Source organism: Pieris brassicae, chromosome 5 (genome assembly GCF_905147105.1).
Source record: "Pieris brassicae chromosome 5, ilPieBrab1.1, whole genome shotgun sequence".
Lineage (NCBI taxonomy): Eukaryota > Metazoa > Arthropoda > Insecta > Lepidoptera > Pieridae > Pieris > Pieris brassicae.
This window is the reverse complement of record NC_059669.1, coordinates 4,786,438-4,810,076: the sequence shown is the minus strand read 5'-3', so window position 1 is coordinate 4,810,076 and position 23,639 is coordinate 4,786,438. Positions and strand designations below refer to the sequence as shown.

The 23,639-nt window shown below is 32.5% G+C and overlaps 1 protein-coding gene across 2 annotated transcripts; it reads left to right on the top strand.

Annotated features, from left to right (window-relative positions):
• The first annotated feature begins 983 nt into the window (after window positions 1-983).
• Window positions 984-22,183, top strand: LOC123710468 (activating transcription factor of chaperone). Of its 2 annotated transcripts, XM_045662383.1 has the most exons (5): window positions 984-1,142; window positions 3,170-3,269; window positions 4,611-4,735; window positions 11,834-11,998; window positions 21,078-22,183. In XM_045662383.1, exons 3-5 carry the CDS (start codon window positions 4,627-4,629, stop codon window positions 21,797-21,799), a joined length of 996 nt encoding a protein of 331 aa, XP_045518339.1. In that variant the 5' UTR covers window positions 984-1,142; window positions 3,170-3,269; window positions 4,611-4,626; the 3' UTR covers window positions 21,800-22,183. The 2 variants fall into 2 exon arrangements, with proteins under 2 accessions (XP_045518339.1, XP_045518340.1); XM_045662384.1 differs by lacking the exons at window positions 984-1,142; window positions 3,170-3,269; window positions 4,611-4,735 and adding an exon at window positions 11,532-11,650.
• Window positions 22,184-23,639: the final 1,456 nt, after the last annotated feature.

Here is a 23,639-nt window from a genome sequence, read left to right as displayed (position 1 = left end):
CGTAATACATTGACAGCATTGAGACCATCATTCAAAGATGGCACTGTAAATTGTTCTTCAATCTCTTCCTGTTCGTCATTTTCACCACCACTATCAACACTGACAGTTTCACCACTCAGTTTCCCGCCGACGATACCATGTCTAGCCCGGAAACGTTGAATCCAACTGGACGAACAAACGAAATCTTCACCAAAACGCTGAGCAAAATCGTTTGCTTTTTGTTGAAGAATTGGTCCATTTATTGGCACATTATTTGTCCTTTGAACTTTAAACCACTTTAGCAAAGCTTCCTCGATCTTCGTATGCTTTGTTGTTCTTGCTCGTTTCATTTTCAATGAATTGTTCTCAAAAAGTGTTTGAATTTTTTCTCTTTCTTTCCAAATGGTTGAAATTGTCGAGTGCGATACACCATATTCCGCAACCAAGTTTTTGTTAGGAATTCCACTCTCAAGCTTTGATATAATGCGCGATTTTTCTTCTATAGTAATTTGTTTTCTTTTTCTTTTCGACATGTTAAAAGTTGCACGAATAACAACAAAATGTTTCGGTGCGTTTTGTGTATAGATTTCAGAATACTGATTGTTTATACAAAATGGTGGCACGAAATTAAACATAACGAGTTGCCCTATCGAAATAACTAGAATAAATTGATAAAATGATTAAAATTTATAACAAAAAGGGAAATTGTTTTGGGGAAGTTTTTCTGGTACAAGATTAAAATGTTTTTTTTAATAGTATAGATAATTTTTATTAATATTTAATGCATGCTACTTAATATCTGAAAATGCAAAAATAAACTGAGTAAGGTATTAAATTAAGGTACAAAAGCTCATTCAGTCAGATTAGATTAGATGTCCACTCTTATTTTTTACATGGTTCCATATTAATAATAATTGTGCCACTTGAAAGATACAGAGACATACAGTACAATATATATTTTTGACAGATAAAAATAACGACGGAACATAGCTACTGTTTATTCATGTTGTATTTTATCTGTTGCTGCCTATTACTCATCATGGACCACGATTAGGAAGACGTATTGTTTATTTCTCTCGTATTTTAAATCCTCATGATGGGATTCTAAAGTTTTTTAAAGCGCTTGCACACCACAGTGTGCCTTCACAAGTTATAAAAATGTTGTAAGTATCTTATATTTTATAATTCGTTGCTAACAAATTGAAATTTATTTGCATTCCCCTGTAACTTTCACACGAAAGCGTCGGTCGCGTAATTATTTCTGACTTACTACCTAAATGCCTCGTACTGGTATGTTCCTATAAAACATTAATGATTTTTGCCTTTTTCTAACAGCCAGCATAATACATAAATGGTTGATTCATGAATTCTAATAAAATTATAACTAGTTGTAAACATTGTATGTAAATGTTCTAAATTTGCTTCATAGATGTTTAGCTTCTTACACTAAACCTTTTCCTGTAGATTGTTCTAGAGTCATTTTGATCAATAAACTGCTTTTATTATATAACTAATCATGAGTGATTTATATAGATGTGTTACTTAATTTATTAAAAGGCATGATATGACTATGTTATATTGCTTCGTCAACAAATTCTTTAAAGACTAAAGTTTCTCACAGAGCTAGTTTCGTAAAAAATTGCATAATATTTTGAAATGTACAGTTTGTACTATTACTGTTAAATGTGGACATAGCTCGTTTTGTAATACTTTCTCAGGCTTTTCAATCATGAATTGCAATTCGGATATTATCATAGTTCAACTAGTAGTTTGTCTAAATTTACACTGTTGTGAGTTTTTGATTAATACATTTTTTGTCAGCAGTATTTATCATTAATTTCTTAATGAGAAACAATTTGTACTTAAAATGTATAAGACCAAATTTAATTCTTTTACTATTAATAAACTATCCCTGAGTAATATAGGCCTTGTTTTTCTGGCTATGTGAAACTGGAACAGGCTGTTAGTAGTTTGTAAAACAGTTATAGCTGCATTAGAGTTTTATCATCTGACGTCAAGGCAGATTTCAAAATACCAACCACCAACCAACTATATCACTTTGACTCTCCTCATCTACTACTGAGCATCTCTTAAGACAGTTATTGCTGTGCACCAACATTATGAGGACCCAACTGCCCACTGAATTATTCCAGACCCAATTTTATTTAAAGTCCTTCAATAAATGAGCATACCAAATCTTAAGGCCAGCAACTTGCTTGCCTTCTGATTATGTGGCCAGCGAAATCACATATCATCTGGCGAGGCTCCTGCTCATTTGTCTCCTGTAACCTAATAAAAAACATTATTTTGTACATTGAAACAACTACTTAATAATATCATGCAATGTTAATAAGTTTTGTTTTCATTAATCTCCTAATTAAACACACTGTAATATTAAACTGTATGGATTTGTTGACTTTTAATTAATTATAGTTTAGCCTGGGATTACAAAAACTAAATTTGTGTGGTAGTTACAGCTTACCTACCTACCTAGTAGCTCTGATTAACTAGTTAATGTTAATGTTCTTCAGTATTGTATTTTTACTATCAGCAAATTGTTAAATGTATAGTGTTAATATATATGTGTATAGTATATTAATAATATGTGAATTTGATTTTAATTTTTTTTTATAATTTATAAAATATGGAATCTGTTTCTCTCCCAAAGTTTGGAGTCCTATTAATTTTTTATATGTTAAGAACCTGTGCCAAATAAAAACAGATTACAATCCATTTTTGGAAATTTGTTAAAAATTATATTGGTAGTGTCCGATACACTTTGAAATGATGACAAACAGGATGTAAACCAAGATAAGGATTGAACCTAGTTGAAAGAGATACATAGAAACTGTAAGACAAGATAAGGAATTTGAAGAGAATGTTATATTATATCTGCAAATAGAACAAAAATGTTTCAATTAAACATTATGATTGACTATATAATAAGTGTAATAAGTTTATTAAACGGAATTGTCATTTTCTATCAAACTTTAACATTGTTCTAAATTTCTTTTTACTTTAGATAAAGAAATAAGCAAGCATAGCAAATAGGCTTGAAATGTATAAACTGATGTATGTATTAAGTGATTTCAAATAAAAATACCTATATGTGATCATGAATGTATCTCGGAAACTAGTGTGCATGCTCTATTAGAATACCATGTCTAATATATATAAATAATAATTTCAGTGCCAAAATGGCGTCGTCACCCCAGGACAGCTTTGTCCCTCACTTGCGATTATCATCAGACAACAACATCTCTCGCCTTGATTTCATCTCTTTATCCCTGGTAAGTTGATGTTTTATGAAATAATTATAATTTTATTTTTACTTCCTACTACATGTAGAATTGCAATAGAATATGGCTTGGGTATGCTTAATAATTAAGGCTTCATAATGAAGTCAAAAACAATCAATTACATAAAATTTATATAAAAATAGACAAAAACAATGTAAATTACGAGGATGGTTTCTTTATTATAAATTTTATAAGTTACATTAGTGGGTAATTTAGAATTTTAAATGTATTTACCATTAAGTTTTTTATTTATTACTTAATATTTTTTGTACAACTCTTAACTTCATCAAACACCTAAAATAATCACTAAGGTGATAGCAACTTCTGATTTTGTCTTTAGTTATAACTTTGGACCATAGTGGTGGAGAGAGACATAGCAAGAGGGTGACCACGCATTCTTTTTGCTGGTGGCCCTTTCCACTTTGTTATCCTCTTTGTCCATTTGCCATTGTTCATTCGAGCAGTATGGCCTGCCTATTTCCGTATAGGATAGTGAATCAATAACCTTTGCTTTGTTTCTAATTTGTGTACTTCTGATCTTGTCCTTCAGTTTTAAATTGAGTACACTGCATTCCATTCCTCGTTGACAAGTTGTTATTTCTATTTGTGTTTGAGTCATATATCCATGATTGGCTACCGTCAGAAAGACATGGAAACATACACGTGTCTAAGACTTCTTTTTTAAGTATATTGGTATCTCTGCCTTCAGTACTTCTTTGTATCCCCAGAATTTGTTCCAGGACATTCTAGAAGTTACTATAAAAAAATAAGTTAACAAGTAACTGAATATGAATTACTATTTCAAAGACTACTTACGTAAATAAAGTATTACCTCAGAAACTTGTTTCTTCTTTAAATAAGATTGCTGAGTTATGTATAAAGACAATGAGATATACATTGTAAATTAATACCTTGCAACCTTAGATGTATTCACTTCTACAAAAAAAGTAACATCCAATGAAATTACATTTACATATGATATTTGTAAAACAATTGAGTTTGTATTAAAAATACTGTGTAAATAAAATCTTGGTTCTATTATACTAACGTAAAATCATGAGTAATATAGATGCATACTTTTCTTATGCATGAAGTTCCATGGCGTTATTGAGCATGTGGCATTCCTGACACTTCGTCGATTTTTGCCTTTAGATGTTTTTATTGTCTACGTTTTTTCATCTGTTTTTTTGTTAATTGCGCGTTTTGTATGTAATACATGAACTCGATCTCTTGGTTTAATGCCTCCCGCTTTACTACTTGGATAGGTCTGCGCGTGTTACCTAATACGGCTATCATATATACTTAATTAATATGAAAATGTATGAATTTCAGAAACGTAACCTCAACAATGATGAGTACGAGCGAATGGGATTGGTCTTTGGCTTCGGCCGACGGCCTTCTAACATGTAATGAAAAGTCTTTGCTGCTCGAAGTAGATCTCTTCCAACATGATGACGGTGTGTATAGAATATACAATTATTTATAAATAGATTACCGGTTTCGTTGTTAATATGTTTCATTGTACCCACTTAATTTATAAAGTTATTACTAAAAACTAAAAACAAAAGCGTAATGGTAATTTTTAGCGTACATTGTGTCGCTCATATCACCATTTTAGTTCCAAATACCTATAGACTTTATGTTACGTGATGATTAATGATTAATAAAAAAATAAAATTTACACTTGCTATTTATGTAATATTTGTTATTAATTTTTGTAATAATAAAGCTTTATTTAAATCGAAAAAAAATCTTCTAGGGCCGGTATTATTGGCCTGACGATGCATTGTATTAATTGTTAATTATATTATTATTTATCTTGCTGAGCAATTTTGACTCACTACTATAGGGCCGAGTGATCCGCAGTCTTTTGTTTCGTTTCGCAGTCGTCAGTTTTTGAGATCTATTACAGCTATTCGTCACCACCATTCTTCTTAATGAAATAACATTTTAATTTTTACTAAATTAATATAAAAAGAAATAGTTTTAAGAAAGTTTTACCAGCCTTCGAGATGTTCGAGGCAAATTTCCTTCTCATTACACCCTTAGGTACTCCATCCCCGAGGTAAAGTCCATGTGCACCTCACTCTGGAAAGCCACGTTGTCACACATTACTTGGCCAGTAAATACCAGGTTAAAGAATCTCTCCGGCGTATCGGGCCTGAGTGATGCTACTTCTAGACTCTTTGCCATAAGATTCGGGTCCCGGTAAACCTCGAACCAATAAAAAATATCTCAATTTAATTAAACAATACTTTACTTTACGTTCTTCGATAAGAAACCAAGAAACTGTATAATGAATAGGAAAGGAAAAAAAGTATAAAGAGCATGAATAGCGATAATCTCATATTGCTATATGATATACTATCATGATTATACTAGAACATCAGTACTTAATGCGGTCTATTGATAGGAAGTTGCGATCACCGTAAAATTTTCATTTTTAAAGTCATGTTCAGTGTTTTAAATAAATAGAAGCAAAATTTGGTGATAAATTTACGCGAACTCTTTCTGATCAACGTTCATCGGATTAATGATTTTTAGATTAGGGAGCGTTCAAGTATTACGTCACACAATTTTTGGAATTTTTTTATCCCCCCCCCCCCCCTCCATGGCACGTGCCGTAACGTTTTCTGTATCCAATAGTAAAACGTTTCGTGACCACCCCCAATGACTGTTTATACCTAAAACTTACCATTGTGTGGTGTAAGGTCCTGGAAAGTGGAAAATAATATTAACAAGAACGCGTAATTCAATACCCCCTCGCATCGTAACATTCCCCCCCCAAACTTCTTACGCTCCCTTGCACTATATCAAATTAATAAAGTATTCAATATAATCATTAACTTTATATGTTTTGTAAAGTACTTGCTATTAATAATTATAGTTGGGTTTTATCAATGTTTTCTTTTTTATATAACTTTTTTGATTTTACGCAACAAAAGGCAAACTAGACACTATTAACTTCGATTATATTCTTTTCTAGATACGATAGCCAACATTTTTTTTGTTTAAGAATACTATTCTAAGTACTAATCATTAAGTAGTTTGCTTTTATTTAGTAGTAGAACTGATTGTCTCTACAATTAAATAGTGAGAATGTCCAACACTAGATAGCGTTAATACAAATTATTGACCCTTGTACGTTATGATACTAGAAAGTATATATATACATAATACAGGCTCGATATTTTTATATGTTTAATATTTATTTGAACAATTGTACGTTCAATAAAAAAATAATGTTGTTTTTTTTTATTAATTACTTTAAAAAAAAAATATAATTGTATAATTAATTAATTGCAACAATGAATATAATAATGATATATTAAAAACTTCCGTATAATAAAACTATTGCGTGTTAATCATTTAAAATATTATGAGTTTTAATCTATGTTGAACAGTCTACGACTCTTGGCCCCCCACGGCTTCACCTCATGAACAGATAAGGGGTCAATAATTGCCTCGTTATCCTAGCCATTATCAAATACTGCGTCAATCGATTCTAAATAAAGAAGTTATACAATCAAATCAGCCCCAAAACTGATAAATTTATCTAAACAAGCAAAAATATCGTATAATAGGAACGCTTTTAAAAAGTATTCAATTAGTTCTAAAGACTTGGAATAGACATTAAGCGGTGCGTTACTGAATATTGTACAAATCAAATCTTTCAAACTGAAACTGATGGTCCTATGGGTATAAACTCGATATTATAATCTAAAATATACGAAGACTTCAGAAACGACACTCAGCCCTTACTTTTAAATGATAAAATCCAATATTTTTTTGAAGTATGGAAGGCAGCTGAAGCCTGGAATTGAGCTTTAACATTGTACACTAAAAATAAATCGTTCTAAGTTTACGTTGACTGTAAAATCTTATACCTGAAAGTAAAGGCGAAAGCAACTGGCAAGAAATTTTTCGATCTTTTTTTAACGAATTAATGAGACTAATAAATTAAACGTTTAGCCTCAGTAGGCATGCCGGAAAACGAAAGACGCACATACATTATAATATAAATAAATCAATGGCGCTACAACCTTTTTAGGCCTGGGCCTCAGATTTCTGTATATGTTTTATGATCATTTGTTAATCTAATAGGCAAGTAGGTCGTAGTAGTAGTAGTAGTAGGTATCAGCCTTCTGTACCTGACGCACGCCGTCGACTTTTTGGGTCTAAGACGAGCCAGTTTCTTCACGTTGTTTTCCTTCACCGTTCGAGCTAATGTTAAATGCGCACATAGAAAGAAAGTCCATTGGTGCACAGCCGGGGATCGAACCTACGACCTCAGGGATGAGACTCGCTCGCTGACGTCAATAGGCCAAAACTGTTCAGCACTTACATTATAGTGAGAACAATATGTATACCCTTAGTAGACCAAGGTCAATGCCAGATGAAATTCATAATATTATCGCATACACGAATTTTAAAACACTAAATAGCTTTATAGTAACGTAAAAAGTGTTTAAGTATAGTACTGATCTGTCTATTTTTTTTTCAATTCATACAGAAACAGACATAAAAAACTGATTCAGGTAGTGAAACACAAAAATTTTGTTGCTATGACATTTTCGTATGTGTTGGAAACGCACGATATCGCATTTCATGGGTCAGCGATAAAAATGATTTGATGCAACACTTGGTTTTATTTCATAATTTGTATAGTTAAATTAACGTTGATCGAGCATTAACCATTCGACCGACAAAGTTCATTTGGTTAGACTGCGACCATCATTTCAAACGACTACTAGAAAAGCTTTCGTAAAGTCAATAAAGATTAAATATAAATGTAACATTTCTTGTGCACAAACTGTTCACTAATAGTGAACAGTTTGTGCACAAGGTTATTCTTGTAAATTGTAATAGGGTGTTTATTGCTATGTGCTAATTAATACATATTTTGAAATCCACTACGTCATATACACTCACAAGAGTGTCAAGGAAGGAGTATAGGATTGAAAGTGTATTCGATGGCAAATACACCATAGAGGTTTATCGTATGGTTTTAGTTAGCCTTAATACCGTGACACGAAAGAATAATTTCACTGTATTATCGTCACTATAATTTGAATCTGATTTACACTTCGGTCTAAGTAACACGTGGTTGGCTATGTTAACACCAAAAATAATTGAATTTCACGGTATTTCTTTTACTACAAAATAAATTTAATTTATACTTTAGCCTCAATAACAGGTGGTAATCATGATATTGAATTGTAGCTAGCTTATATGACACGTTTGTCGGTTTACCATAGCAGTGCCATCTACTGATTACTTACTCAATCCAGTCGAAAAGTATCGACATCTGTTAGAATCTTTTGGAGTTAACAGGTAATTGTGACTGTCAATGAATTATAGACAAATTATAAATATTTGCAATAAAATAAAATTGCGACTATAATTAAAGATCTAAGCTATCCTATCTCTTAAGTTGGACCAGACTGCTCACGGTGTGCCAATTTAATTTAAAATCGGTTAGGCGTCCATCGCGGACAAATATCGTGACATATAGATAAATCTCCGCTTTAGCTTTCCGTAGTGTTCTATGCATTGTAGAACACTAACACTAATAGATATAGGTACTAAAGTTTACTTGTATTGCTGTAGCGCGCATGCCCACATTAGGAAATATTGAATAAAACAGTACAGTATTCAACTGTATACATATTCTCAATATACATTCATTCAGTTTGGCAAATACCAGGAAGTTTATGTGATATTTATCTTAAAATTTGTGTATTTTATTATAAGTACTCATGCTTGGTTAAACAACGTTTTAATTATTTAATAAGCAGAAACACAATTGAATATCACTGATTATATATACACGAAACTGATAATAATATTTAATGTTTGCTATAATTTAGTTGATTGTCATTACCTAAAAATTCCTTCTCGTTTAAACAAAAACCTTGTTCTATAAATAGTCTTTCTGTTCGTCGTGTTTTTATTTTAACTTTCAAATCGCCGTTAAGAAAAAACGATAACATTGTAAATAAAGTTAATTTTTTGACGTATCCAAATGCAAGAAGTTTAGTATACACCATATACTCTTATTGTGTATACTAAACTTCTTGGACTTTAGCCCCGTTTTTTTTATTACACGTGTATTGGTTGATCCACTTAAACACAAACTAACCTTGATATTGAGAGACAATAGTCAAAAGAATAGACTACTTGGAGCAATTCCATAGGCCATCCCGTCCTCATAGCGGGCCCTTATATATAAAAAAAACGAATTTATTAGTAATATTAAAAAAAAACTAATTTATTGAATGCTTTAGACTGACCAACGCTGACGACAACATCGATACGGTGCAATTGAATTTAAATCCGATCAAATTTAAATTCTAAACTTCTGAATTTCTTATTGTAATGAAAATACTCAGGCAGAGTCGTGAACCATCAGCAGTAAATGTTGAAGATCCTGTTGATATAACAATATCTGCAATGATGACATATTTTTTCAAGCCATTATCTTTATTTATTAGGTGTTTTACCATTGCTGCGTAACAGTACGATAGTTATGTCCGTCTCTACCTTAATCTGATAACAGATGTGCTAAAAAATTCCATAATTCTATTTATATAATCGTTCCGTGCAAATATTATCAATATCACGCAGGTCTCGGTATGGTTTGAATGTTTCATACAAGTTGCTATGCTGAAACGTGGGTGTGTCTTGATTATCATTAACTCGGCGAGTGATTCGTGGAAGATTGTTTGTGTTAAAGAGTATGACGTCAGTACTCCTTCGAAAACATACATATTTGTTTGGCCCCTCTGCTCATGTTTTCGATTCGATATCTTAAATGTTTTCCATTTGCTTATCTTGTTTCCAATGCACTGACAGTAATAATTATTGACTAATAATTTCTTGTTTTCAATTATATTTTGTAATCTAGGTGGGACTTTTTTGCTTGTAGTGTAGCGTTATTGATATAAACTTAATTGTTACGGTTTGTAATTTAACTAATGAGAGTTTGTCTTTGGTATTAATAATGATAACGCAGGTTTTGTTTAGGTATGTCTTACGGCATTATGATAGTACTGAAAAAATGCATTTTATTAATCTATTACTAAAAAATAACAATACATTCTCTCGCATATATTAGTGTTTTAAGATTCTTTAGCGCATAATATGTAGCCTTAAAACTAGTAGTTTTGTTGCTGCCGATCTCAACCACTTAATGGAAGAGGCTATCGTTTGTGACATTTCCGAAGACAAGTTGGCACTTAAGTCAGCTACGCACTTGTATATGCACCTCTGCGGGTGTTAATGGGTAGCGATTAAAAATGTATAGTTAAATTATCTGACTATAATATAAAAAAGCCTTTAATTTTCTACAAAAACTATCAATATGTTATGATTTATACAAAAATCAAGTTTGTTACTATTTTATGATATATATTTAATAATTATATTTCCCTTACACAAATTACATGGAGACTGTGTCGGGCAGCTTTTTTGGAAAGATAGTCCTTCCAAAAATTCTTGCTATAAATATTATTGTATATAATACATATCTCTATGACATTGGTTGGTACACAAGTAATTTCCAGTAGTTTAAAAAGTCAAGTTTCAAATGAGCGCAACCGTTAAGATTCAAGGGTGTCGTTTAGCACTAACCATAAAAAAGAACTCGTTATTTATTTATTATTATATTTCAATTAATTCTAATATCTTTTACTACCTGTACTGATATTATGCGAAATTAAAATTATATAGCATTTTATCCTAAACATTGAGCCACGCAAATATATTATACAAATTAAATTAACACACAAAAACTACTAGACTAATTTTGTGACTAGTCTAACGTGACGATTCCGCACCGTATGAACATTACAGAACGCTAATATGACATCCCATTTGTTACAAAAGCTAAATGGATTCAATAAATTTATCAACAAATTTTATAGGAATTCAACAAGTTCGTGACCTAATAAATAAATAATCAGAATATTCCTACAAATTACGTCAAATATCACATGGAAATTATTTGTATAGGATTGTAACTCGTGATAATTTTAACAAACCGTTGGATAATTTCGTAGTTATTGTTTTGTTATCAGTTAATGTTAAAAGCATCGCTACATCTGGGCGTTCTTTGACGTAATGTCGTATGACAGATATCGTTCATATATATATTGACGTCTTCGGTCGTCCCGCTGTATTTAGTATTCCACTTATCTAAGCTTACCTTGAAGCTTCTCTGATATATTCTCACAATTCGTTTTTATCGCTCTAATTACTATTCTTTCTAGTGTTATTCACTTGTTTCATTCAATTTATGGACGAAATGTGTTGTTTAAAAAATAACGGCATGTGCTACCTGTGCAGGGATTTTCAGCTGTCATTATTTCAAAGTAAGGTTATTGGTATACGTATTTTTATAACAACGATTTTTAAAAATAACGTTATAATTAAATTAATTATTATGCAACGAACTCCTCGGAAAAATATAACAAAATTCTTTATTTATACTCCGAGGCTACGCGATTTTCTTTGGCGATTGTAAAGAGAGTTCTAGAAAAATATATTGTTCGCAGATCTGTTAAAGAACTTCGGCGCTGGTACCAAATTCGAGCCCAGCGGTTACTTAACGGATGACGTGTCTAACACCTTGTATCCGCCATCACCATCCGAATCCAAGCCCACACAAGCGGAGTTGGCGAGCGATCTTTTGCAGCAGCTCGAAACACAATGTAAACAAGGTTAGTTGATTTTGTATAATTATTATTTATACTGTACTAAATAGGTTCGTTGAAATTTAATAAATTAGAGGAAAAATTTAAAAACACTGAGATTTAGTAGTATTTAGCCAATATAATACAAAATTGATAAAATTATAAAGCCTAAATAACTATTACACAATATAAGCGAAGAAACTTATACAATTATAACAAAAACGTATACTTATTCGGGTTAATAGTGAAATAATATCTTTTTTGATCCATCACTTACCCTTATACGATCAACTTATCTAACGATATATTTGTATCTATTTATGAGATACAAATACCAAGTTCGGGATATAGATATGAGCAATATTTGTGAATTGAGCCCAAAATCTCGAAAACGCAATGGTGCTATAAATATGGTTGCGTTCATTCTGTTTCGGAATAACGGCATTCCCTTGCCGCTATAAATCAATAACCAGCATTCATTAATATGTTAATTATATTTTTTATCGCTCGTTGAGAAAGAAAGCATATACTAACCTTTTATTTATAATCAACTCTATATTGTATCTCTGTTTTCGTTGGCACAAACAATTTAGACGAGGGAGACGAATAGTATTTTAGGGATTTTTGGCTTACTAACGGTGCTTTGCGGTAATTTAGTAATGTTAATCTTTGCAGAATACTAAAAATCCTTACTTCATTGATACATTACAATAAAGATTACTCGGACACACCCCTCAGTCACACACTATATGCGCTGGCGTCAATATCTATATCAATAAACTTTCACCAAAACAATATCGTATAATAAAATGCTTGGTAAATTTAAATAGTATCCATAAATAATTAAAGTAAAAAAATACATTAAATTAACATATTTTTATTTCTGTCTTAACGCTTAAAGCTAAAAGTCATAGTGAGCAAACTGGCACGGTATATGTTTAAGGGACGAGACTGGGCTAAGTAAGATTCCTGTATGTCAGAAACAGATGCCATATATCATTCATTGTATTTGATGTAAGAGAGTCAAGATTCAGAATCGTGAATTAGCGAATATGGCGCCTAAGACAAAATGGACAACACGTGTCAATTTCAGAAGGCTTCTACTTTCTTAAAAAATTCAATGATATAGATTATTAATCTTCTGAGTCCATGGTCCAAAACGCGTTTTAGCGCCCCTGTACCGTTAAAATATGCCTTACTAGTTTTTTAGACACATCTCAACAAACAACTGCGTCAATTCAATCTCGAAACAATGTTTAAAAATTTCTTACTAATAGAAAGAAAGAAAAACTTTATTATACACAATAAACAGGATATTTAGATAAAGTATAGTGCACGGGCCCCCACACTAGGATTGCCAGTGCTGTGGGCAGCCAGTCTCTTCCTTCGTATCGCCACTCAATTATTTATTTCCTACCGTAAATATAAAAATTATCAAGACATTCATTACACCTATTATAACGTCCATTTAAAATTAATCTTAATTTAACGAATAATACTACACATTTCATCTAAAACAACTGCAACACAAGAGTACGAGGTTGTGATTTGTTTGAACACCTCACCGCTGAATTCGGTTTATGGGTAAAAATATTTTAACACAAGTTTAAAGGCATTTATCGGCTAAAATATAACAGAAACTGGACAATTCGTAATGCTGTCAAATATTATAGATAATCCCTAACAAATTGTATATATTTATATATTTTTTTTTGCAATAATCAGCAGCTGATATCGTCATTCAGAATAAATTTCAATAATGAAGAAAAGCAATTTTCGGTATAAGGCTTTATTTCAAAGTAGGAAATATTCACTCGATTACGAATTCATTCCATTAAAAAACGTTGCGTGTTAAGAAATTAGACAAGGGAAACAAAACATTGTAATGCTTTCTATTAAAGTTGTAATAGTAATAATTCGATTTATAAACTCTTTGTTCGGACTCAATAAAAAATATTGTTAAGAAAAAGGAGTCGTTTAAAACTAAATGGATAAAGGTCTAGTTGTTTATCAACCATTAAGATGTATAGAGTAAATTATTATATCTTGATGTTATAACATTTTCATCTTTATCTTAATTGACACTTCATAGATGTCATTGCATTAAATTATTTGACAATTGAGAAGTTAACTCGGCTCTTGCGGTATGATGGGATGGTTTAACGAATGTGTGAGCGCGTACAATAAGTAAAAACGAACGTTTCATTATACATAATCTATGTATGTTTAGGTCATGGCCCGATGGCAGAATTGATCATTTTTTATCCAATAAACATTGAATAGTCAACAATTAACAATATTTCAATCAATGTTTTGTCATATAGCTAATTAAGAAACGAAATCAGTTATGTAAATCGTCATCATGAAATAATGTAAAAATAAATTTTTTGACTGATAAACATCTCCGACATATTAACCTCGAATAGTTTTATTAGGCTTCGTCGGTTGTGTTTCACGTTTTCGCCTTAGACAATCTAACAATTTCTTTGTTTATACCCAATCTGTGCAGCCTCCAACCACATAAAACAATACCAGTATAATAATAATTTCAGTATTTCATCTCTACAGTGAGGCGATATATATCGTTAAGGGTTTCTACGAACTACTAATACTATGATTGGGCAACTCAAACTCAATAACTTTATTCATATAGGTAAACAAGTACATTTATAAAAGTCAGAAAAGAAGTTAAATTAATTTTAAATTTACTACCAGTTCGCAGACAGCAAGAAAAACTGGCAAGAAAATTTCCGCCTCTCTTTTTAACGCTTGATAGTGACATAGACATCGGCTTACAGAATTCAAACAAAAAGTATGTTAATTTTTGTTAGGTTCGTTGTCGAGCACGTTCCAATGAATTTTATGCAGTTTTTTGTCGGCTAAATGTCAACTACAAAATATGTTAAATAATAAAACCAAATCGGCTATGCCAGAAACAGTCTAATGCACTGCACGTACAATGTACCCCTACGTAATTAGTTCGATTCCAATCGAATTTCATTCGGAATTGAATTTATAAAGTAAAATAATTAATTAAATAAAAGCATGTGAAATTACATAATTAAACAAATATGATTGCCCACTGGAGTTACGCGAACGTGCAATGATACTTTTTCTCTGTTCTAAACTGAAGTATTGCGTACGTAGATTTGGCTCCGGATTACGCTTAAGTCATTATATTCTAAGCTAAGTACGTGTAGTCCTCAGACCAATCCTACGCAGATCCTCTATAAACGATTTGCAAATTAGAGACGCAGAGAGCTATGTTCTTAAATCAAAGTTCCATTTTTAACTACGTATTATTTTACTGATAATTCAATAGGTCTAGTTATAACCAGATTCGACTAGGTTAGCTGTAATGACACACCCCTGATCACTTGACAGAGGCGTGTCTAGAAGTCAAAGTATTCGACGATTTATCTGTTTTGATAATGTTTTTATCACTACTTTAATTAAACTTACAGCTAAAGTTTTCCGTCAGACGTGAATGATCTTTTTTTTATTTATTTAAAAATGCCACAATTTTATGATACTTTATCATACAGACGGCGGTCCCCACACTAGGGACATTCCTGCGTTATGGGTGATCAGTTACGAACTCCTCCGACTCTTTCTTCGTGAAATAAAATATATATTTTCATGTATTAAAACACAACCGTTTATAATTTAACTGCATATTTTCTTATTATTTTAAATATTTCTAAAGAGAATCCGTTGCAACTCAAAAACTAGTATTATCGTTTATTCCTTGTATGTAGTAATGTATGTGAGTTATTGGGTATTGTAACTTTTAATAACTGTTCATGAACGCCATCTATTGACATTATTAGAAACTACTGAAGCTATAGAAATTGGAAATTGATAAAATTGCCTTTATTGACGATATATCCTAACAGAGGTCATAACGTTCACCTCTTGTATTTAATATGGTCGAGGACGTGGCCAAGCTGTTATATTAATTTGTCGCATTTAATTTTTTATCTTTAGGGTACACGATTTTTAGGGTGAGGTTCCTATCCGAGATTTACCGCAGTCTTGGTTTCTGAATCTTAGCTTTAATGTATTTTTCTTAAAGCCTGTGCTAAATATATACCTGTAGGACGCGACTGATACTTAATAATTCGAAAACAAACTCCTAATCATAACAAAATGTTGCTGGATCGTTTTCCGTTTAGGCTATTATCAAGTTTGTGTTATCTTGACAAAAAATTCTAAAGTAACTAAATTAATCATGGCTTTTCTATCTAATTTAAATGACATTTTAATATAAACTAAATATTTACGAAAGTAGGACTTCTGAATATATATACCTTTGTTTCCATAGTCAAGTGAAGGTCTGTTAAAGTAGAAAGTTGATTTCAAATATGAAGTTATGCCCGCCAAGTTATATATCTACTTTTCTTATCCAGCTTTTTGTTAGCATTTAACCTCTGATCAATTATGACATTTCTTAAGCGAAATGCGTGTATTTTAGTTTTTACTATCTTTTGGATTTAACATTGCTGTTGATGAAATATATTTTACGTTTTAAGTCACAGCCTATCTTCGGCTTGTCGGAATATAGACGGAATTTGTGCAATGTGTAAGATAGTTTTGAAATGATTTGGAATTCGAAAACAATAAAACGACGCAATGGCTGTCAAGTTAGATGCAGTGGTTCGTTTAAATTGAATATTGATAATTGAACTGGCCCAAGTGGTGTGGAGGGGAAAGGCGTACAGCGAAGTTGACATTGCACACTCGCGCGCACTCAGTTGTAGCGTGTATCGCGCCGCGTTTACTAGTTATTTGTCCGTGACAATAAATTCTATTCGAGAAGTAAATTTTGGGCGCTCGCGCTCGGCTCGCGACTTATGCCTGCCACCGCCCATGAGCCGCCTGGACGCCGTTAGAATGAAGTACCACTATCGCTGCATATGGAATAAGGAGATAGTGTTCAATTCACAGAAACTTGTTAAAAGACGTTAGGTGATTGTGACCGATACATACCGTTCACGACGACACCCGCTCGCAACACGAGGAACTCAGATTTTGCAAAGCACTGCCCATATAAACTTAGAATTATCAATATTATTCTAGCACTAAGACTTTGTAAAGGACTATAAATCGGCTGCGTGATGGCACTTGCAGATCTGTATGCCGGTACGTGTTTAGATCTCAAACTATGTCAATGTTGTTTGATTTTGTCTTTTCATTGAAACGAAGAAATCAATCCAAGGTCTTTACGCTCTCATTTCTCTGGAGTCAATGACAACATTAACTTTTTTGCGTAAACATACTTCCACATAGACTTCAGTATCCATATCAATTATCCTTATTGCATCCTAAACTAAGCAGGTCGCACGCAAAGCATAATAATTTTGTTTTTAACTTAGTTTGCTTAACTTTCATAATGTATAACCTCGATCTAACAATGAATTAGTTCTCCGAAACAAAGGTATACATAGACATGTAATCTCAAATATCAAAGCAAAGCGCACGATTTACACAGAGATGATTAAAATGTTGTTTACTTTATATCAAATCAAAACTTACGAATGTTTTAATAGGGCGCGCTAGTGTGAAGGTTTATCGTTAAACAAATAAACCTAGCTAGCAATCAATATTCTGTAAACATGTTATCTTACTCTTATTTATAACCTTGTTTGTTATTGCTTATTGACTATTTTGTTATGAATATGGTTATTGGAAATCTTATTGCTAAATACAATATATATGCGGGGCAGGTTGATGCTTAGTAGGAATCCATAATTTCACTATTTGTTTGCTTATTAAACGAGTTAGTAACGGGTATATTCTAACTACCAATCGTGATTGCCTACGACTGGTTGGACTACTTCAGAAAGCGCGAAATCTACGGTCTGTATTTGTTACGCGTGGTTGGATGTATCAGATAATGATATCGATTAATTTTGCTCTTCATAGTTAAGTAAAAGTATTGTGTTGATCAACAAAGTGCGGGACCGATGTCAAAGCTATATATAGATTATGTTAACTTAGAATTGTCTGCTTGTTTCGTATGTCGCCACCAATGAAAAACCAGTTCGAAGGCGACCTCGATCACCGCTCGCCCAATAATTAAAACAACTTATTGCCCACTTGTTTCCACTCTTGCGCATTGATATAGATCAGTTGCCTTGTTTATTTGTATTCACTTATTAAGTAATAGATTTCTTTGGTTTAGCTTCAAATAATAAAGAGTTAGTTTCTAAGCGCACAGCAATAAATATTAAACAAAACTTTTCCAATTAAATAAAAATACTGTAGATAAGGATAATAGATCTAAACAATTATATCGTTATAAATATTAATGTAAACATGACGTTAGAACAGACACAAGTAATATTTTGACAATTTTATTTTATTCCCGGTGACTTATAAAGAAATATTTTTAAGGTTAATAATACACCGATAAGTTTATCACAGGTCAGGCATAGTCTATGTCAACTTGTTACTAAGAAATTTTCAACCTTTAAATAACATTAGGTAAACGGCGAACATTAACACAACACAAATTGTTGTTTCATGCGTTTCAACTATATATTTAATAAAAAATATAAATGTATTTTATAAATTCAATCAATATCTGGAATATCTCTGTACGAACATTAATTAAATTTGAAAGTTTAGTAGTGATAAGGTCGCATTTTGGTATTTATATTAAACATTTCTCAAAATCCTCTGGCAAGATAAGAAAATATTTTTTATTTTCTTCGCGGAAATTCATTAGATTTATAGAGTTTGGATTGCAAGAGAGAATGTATCATGAAAGACGAAACTATTGTACGCTGTCTCTACTATAAGTGTCTCTAGTCAACGCATTGATACGCATGCTGCGTTAATGGACGTACAATTTGACCAATCATAAGGTGACCAACTATTTGTTCAAAAAGAGTACACTTAGCACGCATTTCATAGGTAAAAAAACGATAAAACTTTATTTTTCTTCGGAGTGGATTGTTTTTGCTACATAAGGATGTCCGTCTAATAATTGTAGCCACATTCGAACGACTTTCATTTTGCACATTATATTTGAATGTTAAGATAGGCAGATAATGTAATTTACAGAAAGTTGCGACTTCTCATTGCTCCAATAATCATTCTCTAGTGAAAATACAAAATACACTTTCAACAGCAGCATTAGTGCCTGGACAATATAAGGAAATTTCTAGCAAACCTTAAACCATTTTCATTTTCATGTGGTATATGTTCTACTCTAAATTGCCGAAAGATTTCTACACATCTTTTGTCAAGTTCTATTTTCTCACCGCTCCATTTCTTCATTTGAATATAAATCTAGTCTTCGAATTTTTTCAAAGAGAAAATTGTCATTAATAACAATCTTTTACTTTCTTCATTACAAATTCGACTGCTGTAGAAATTTCTTTCCATTAAATTTTACTATTAGAAGGGTCCGTTTGAAACAAATTAATCCTCTAAACTTCACTAATCATTCTTAATATAGCAAATTTTATAAAAAATATACAAATGATTACTTTCAGAGTGCAGGATTTGAAAATAGTACGGTTTGCAAAGAAAGCGTACAAAACTCAGTAAATGAGTATAGTTGGTCCACCTTACCAATCACAATCGAGTGCAGTCTTTTGTTTTACATTCTTACCCCGGGTAATTTACTCTGAAAATACTGGACTGTTCTCTATAGGACACCGGAATATGAGTACCCAAGAGCATTGTTGGTATCGCATTCCCACGCGATTAAACAATCATAGATTTGTCATTTTAATGGGAAAACAAAACGCTGATATGATACAACATTTTAATCTCTGTCTGTTTTGTTTTCCCCACTTTTGTAACATCTACCTACCTTGAAGTTTCCTATATCACCATAAATGTTTTAAAACTAGTAATAGAATCATAGATATTTTCCGTTTTATTTATAAGTTCTAACAAAGTACCAATGACGTCTTGGACCTTTAAACATGTGCAAACAAAATTTTAATTGCGTTCCGTTGAACTTTATCGGGGCCAGTAAAATAGTGTTATCATGTTGACTACCAATGAGCGTGTGCGACGTAGTGACAATTAGGATCAATTGATTCTGGGTGCTTCAAGAAGATCACTTAAAATCGATTGAACGCCGTTGACGGGAGTGATGGAAGTTCGCTATAAATTACTAAATATATCTGTATTACAGTTGTATGTCTTCCTAAGCTCGGTTCCAATTAAAGGAATGATCGAAAGTTTTACGTTAATAAGAAAAAAATTAATTCAAAACAAAACAAACATTAGTCATAATAATAGGTATATTTTGCCGTTTTTACTAATACCTGTAGTCTAGTAATATTACAGCTTTGGTTTATCAAATGAAAACACAGTATTTTTTCCGATTAAGTCGAAAAACCTTTGTCAGGCAGATGCAATATCAGCAATAATCAGTAAAATACACGATACGACATTTGGTTTCATTTTAAAGGTTGAAAAATAATCTAGAGTCTTGTTACTTATGTGTTTGTTTCGATTTTTGCGACTGCATTATTTTTTGTTTGCTAGCGCAGCGTGTGCATGGGTCTAATTACTATACCGCCTGGCGCCTATAATTGCACTTTAACTAAACCACATGTCGTATAGAAAATAAATTCCATTAAAAACCGTTTAAAATATACTTTTTTTTTAAATAATTCGTTTTTCGAACTCATGTTAGCAATGATATAGTCATCATACTGATAGTATATCATTAAAATACTATTAGTATTAAGTTAGAAAAAATTACATTTAAAACTAACAAAAAGACTTTGTTAAAATGCCAGTCCGCTGCTTATTATATTAATTTATCTTAATTTTGCGGACAGCCTGAATCCAAGAATACCTTGAAAGTCAGGTGTTTATTACATTTAATATTTCCTGCAGGTTTTAAAATTTAGTTAAAATATTAAATTTTTACATACTTACGTTAATTGATGTACTTGCGTAATTTTAACATTTAATACAGTGGATGTAATAAATTCAATCAATGTCGATTACACATTTTATGTACTTACGGTTTTGATGCCAAAAGATCATCTACAATTTTCATAAAAATAACAAATGAATTTAACTCATCAAAATTAATGCATATGTATTAATATTTTTCCTTTCCTCTTTATAGAAAACATATTTTCCAACTGGTTGGAAGAGAAGGTGGACCTGCCCATCTTCGAGAACATCTCCCAAGTACCGGACCGCGTTGAGGTGCCTCAAGTAGCAGCGGTGCCTCCATACTCTGCTATTCCGATCGCGCCGCAGCCCACAGAAGATCTATTGCGCGAGTTTGAAACCGTCTACGGCGCTGTGGAACTAACGCATCTCACTCCCCCACAAAGCCCCCCCGGCCCAGCTACCCAGCTTCTCCTCAGCTACGCCCAACAGGCTCAGAGCGCTGCCCCACTACCACAGCAAGATCAATGGCCGGTTTCCATCCCGCCGACAGTGCCGGATTATGAATACCAAGCTCTTGAAGATCTAGTTCGTCACCGCGCCGCGCAACTCACGTCCCCCATTCCATCCGGCGATAGCGCCACTCCTGCTTCTTCCCCTCCCTCCTCCCCCCGCTCCTGCTCCACTGACGACGAGTGGAGCTCCTGCCGCCCAAAGCCCTATACCCGCAACGTCGACGATCGCCGCTCGCGGAAAAAGGAGCAAAACAAGAACGCGGCAACCCGCTATCGCCAAAAGAAGAAAGCAGAGATCGAGGTCCTCCTCAACGAGGAGCAAAATCTCCGTCAGCGCCACGTAGAACTCGGCGACAAGTGTTCGGACCTTCAGCGTGAGATCAAATACCTAAAGGGCCTCATGCGTGACCTCTTCAAAGCGAAAGGACTAATAAAATAAATAAATTTTTGGTTCGCCCACACATGCGAAAGATTTATCCCTACTGCGCCGACGCGCCTGAAATTACAGATCTAAAGGAAGTTAAGGAGCTTTTGACGTTATGTTTAGGTTTATGTTGTTAAGCTAGATATAATACATCTTTGTTTTAACCTTCGAGCAGCATTCATCATTCATGTCGAGAAATAACATCTTCTCATATAATCGCAAGTGGCGCCATTACACCATTAATCTTTAAGAGGATAGGTTGCATTCGTTGTCATGAAATCATGAATTATAAAATTATACTAATGAATTTTATCATTTACCTGTTTTAATCTATTTCATCTTATTTTATTTCAAAATCTGTTCTTGTTTTCATACAATAAATGGAATGCGACGGCGGAATTATTCTTTTATTTATATTCTTTAACCATTATAGAAAATATGCATAACATAAACTAGGTGCAATATATGCATTTTAACTCGTGTATGTAAGTAAGGTGGAACCAAAACCTGCATAATTTATTGATTTATCATAACAGGAATGTTAATATGGCGACCTTGAATTCTTGCACCAATAACTATTTCTTACGAATAAACAATGTGCTGCTCTGATCAACACGTTTAAAATGACTAGCAATCCCGGAAAAATAGCTTACTAGCCGACCCGAGTTTATATTCTATTCAACATTCATTAATACGACTTCAGTACTATTAACTTTCGCGTGATGTTAATGAATGCCTCGGATTCCCTTCATTCATGGGCGAATATATAACAGAATTCTAGACTTTTCTGACCTGTTCCACATTTTTCTTTCCTTCATTCCTGTACAGACATCTTCCAGTAAGATCTTCTAGTTATGCATATAATAGTGAACAACTTTAATTGGTATAATTATATTTAGATTAGGACCTTAACATGCGTGGTCTCTTAATAGTTTTAATATGACCTTATTTCTGATACAGTTAATGCCTAAGCAATGCTGGGTTTTTCCAAGAAAATACTGATACACTTTGGTAATAATTTAAATAATCAAAAATTCTCAAAGAAAATTGTGTATTATGTTGACCTTTTGTGACATTGTCTAACTACCGCTACTCTTAAAAAGTGTCAAATTAAGTTCTCTAACATAACAACAAGACAGATATTTTTGACATGTGAAATAATTTTAATATAAATTATTTGTACAAAATATAGCAGAACTTGTATTTTTAGTTAACTAACTCACTGGTTTGGCCAAATATAACGATTATAGTTAATAAAGTGGGTTTTAAAGTATTAATTATAGATCACATTTTCCTGCATATTAGAAATAATGATTTATTACGCGTAGTAGAGCGAACACGATTACAATAAAAACATTAGTTATGTTCCTACGTAATGTTTTCGTGTCATGGTATTATTCACATAGCTATTATAAGGAAAACTTGATAAAATTACTTGATTCTATATGACACATAGTTTTTTTCTGTTGACATTTAAATACCAATATCTTTAATTCACCTCCACGGTATATATTGTTGAAAATGGCATATATCGCAGAATCATTTGGTAGAGATTTTTATTAAAACTTGCCTGTACGGTGAAGGAAAACATCGTGAGGAAACTGGCATGTTTTTGACCGTCAACTTAAAGAAAATCATCTCGAAACACATACATAAATATAAGGCTCAGAATTTCGAAATACTATTCAAGTAATTAATAGGGTTAAATTAATAATACAAGGGTTAAAACTGGCGCCGGAGTTAAAAGATAAAGCTATGAATATAATAAGTCACATTTTAACATGAAATTTTACATTTCAAAACGTTCCGGTGTTAAGCGATCCTTATGCATGGTCCAATAAAGTTTACGAAAGCT

Coding starts and splice junctions, on each gene's coding strand:
- LOC123710468 (XM_045662383.1), top strand. CDS start 4,627: ATGATGAGTACGAGCGAATGGGATTGGTCTTTGGCTTCGGCCGACGGC. Junction 4,736..11,833: donor TCTCTTCCAACATGATGACG/GTGTGTATAGAA, acceptor TATTGTTCGCAG/ATCTGTTAAAGAACTTCGGC. Junction 11,999..21,077: donor CGAAACACAATGTAAACAAG/GTTAGTTGATTT, acceptor TCCTCTTTATAG/AAAACATATTTTCCAACTGG.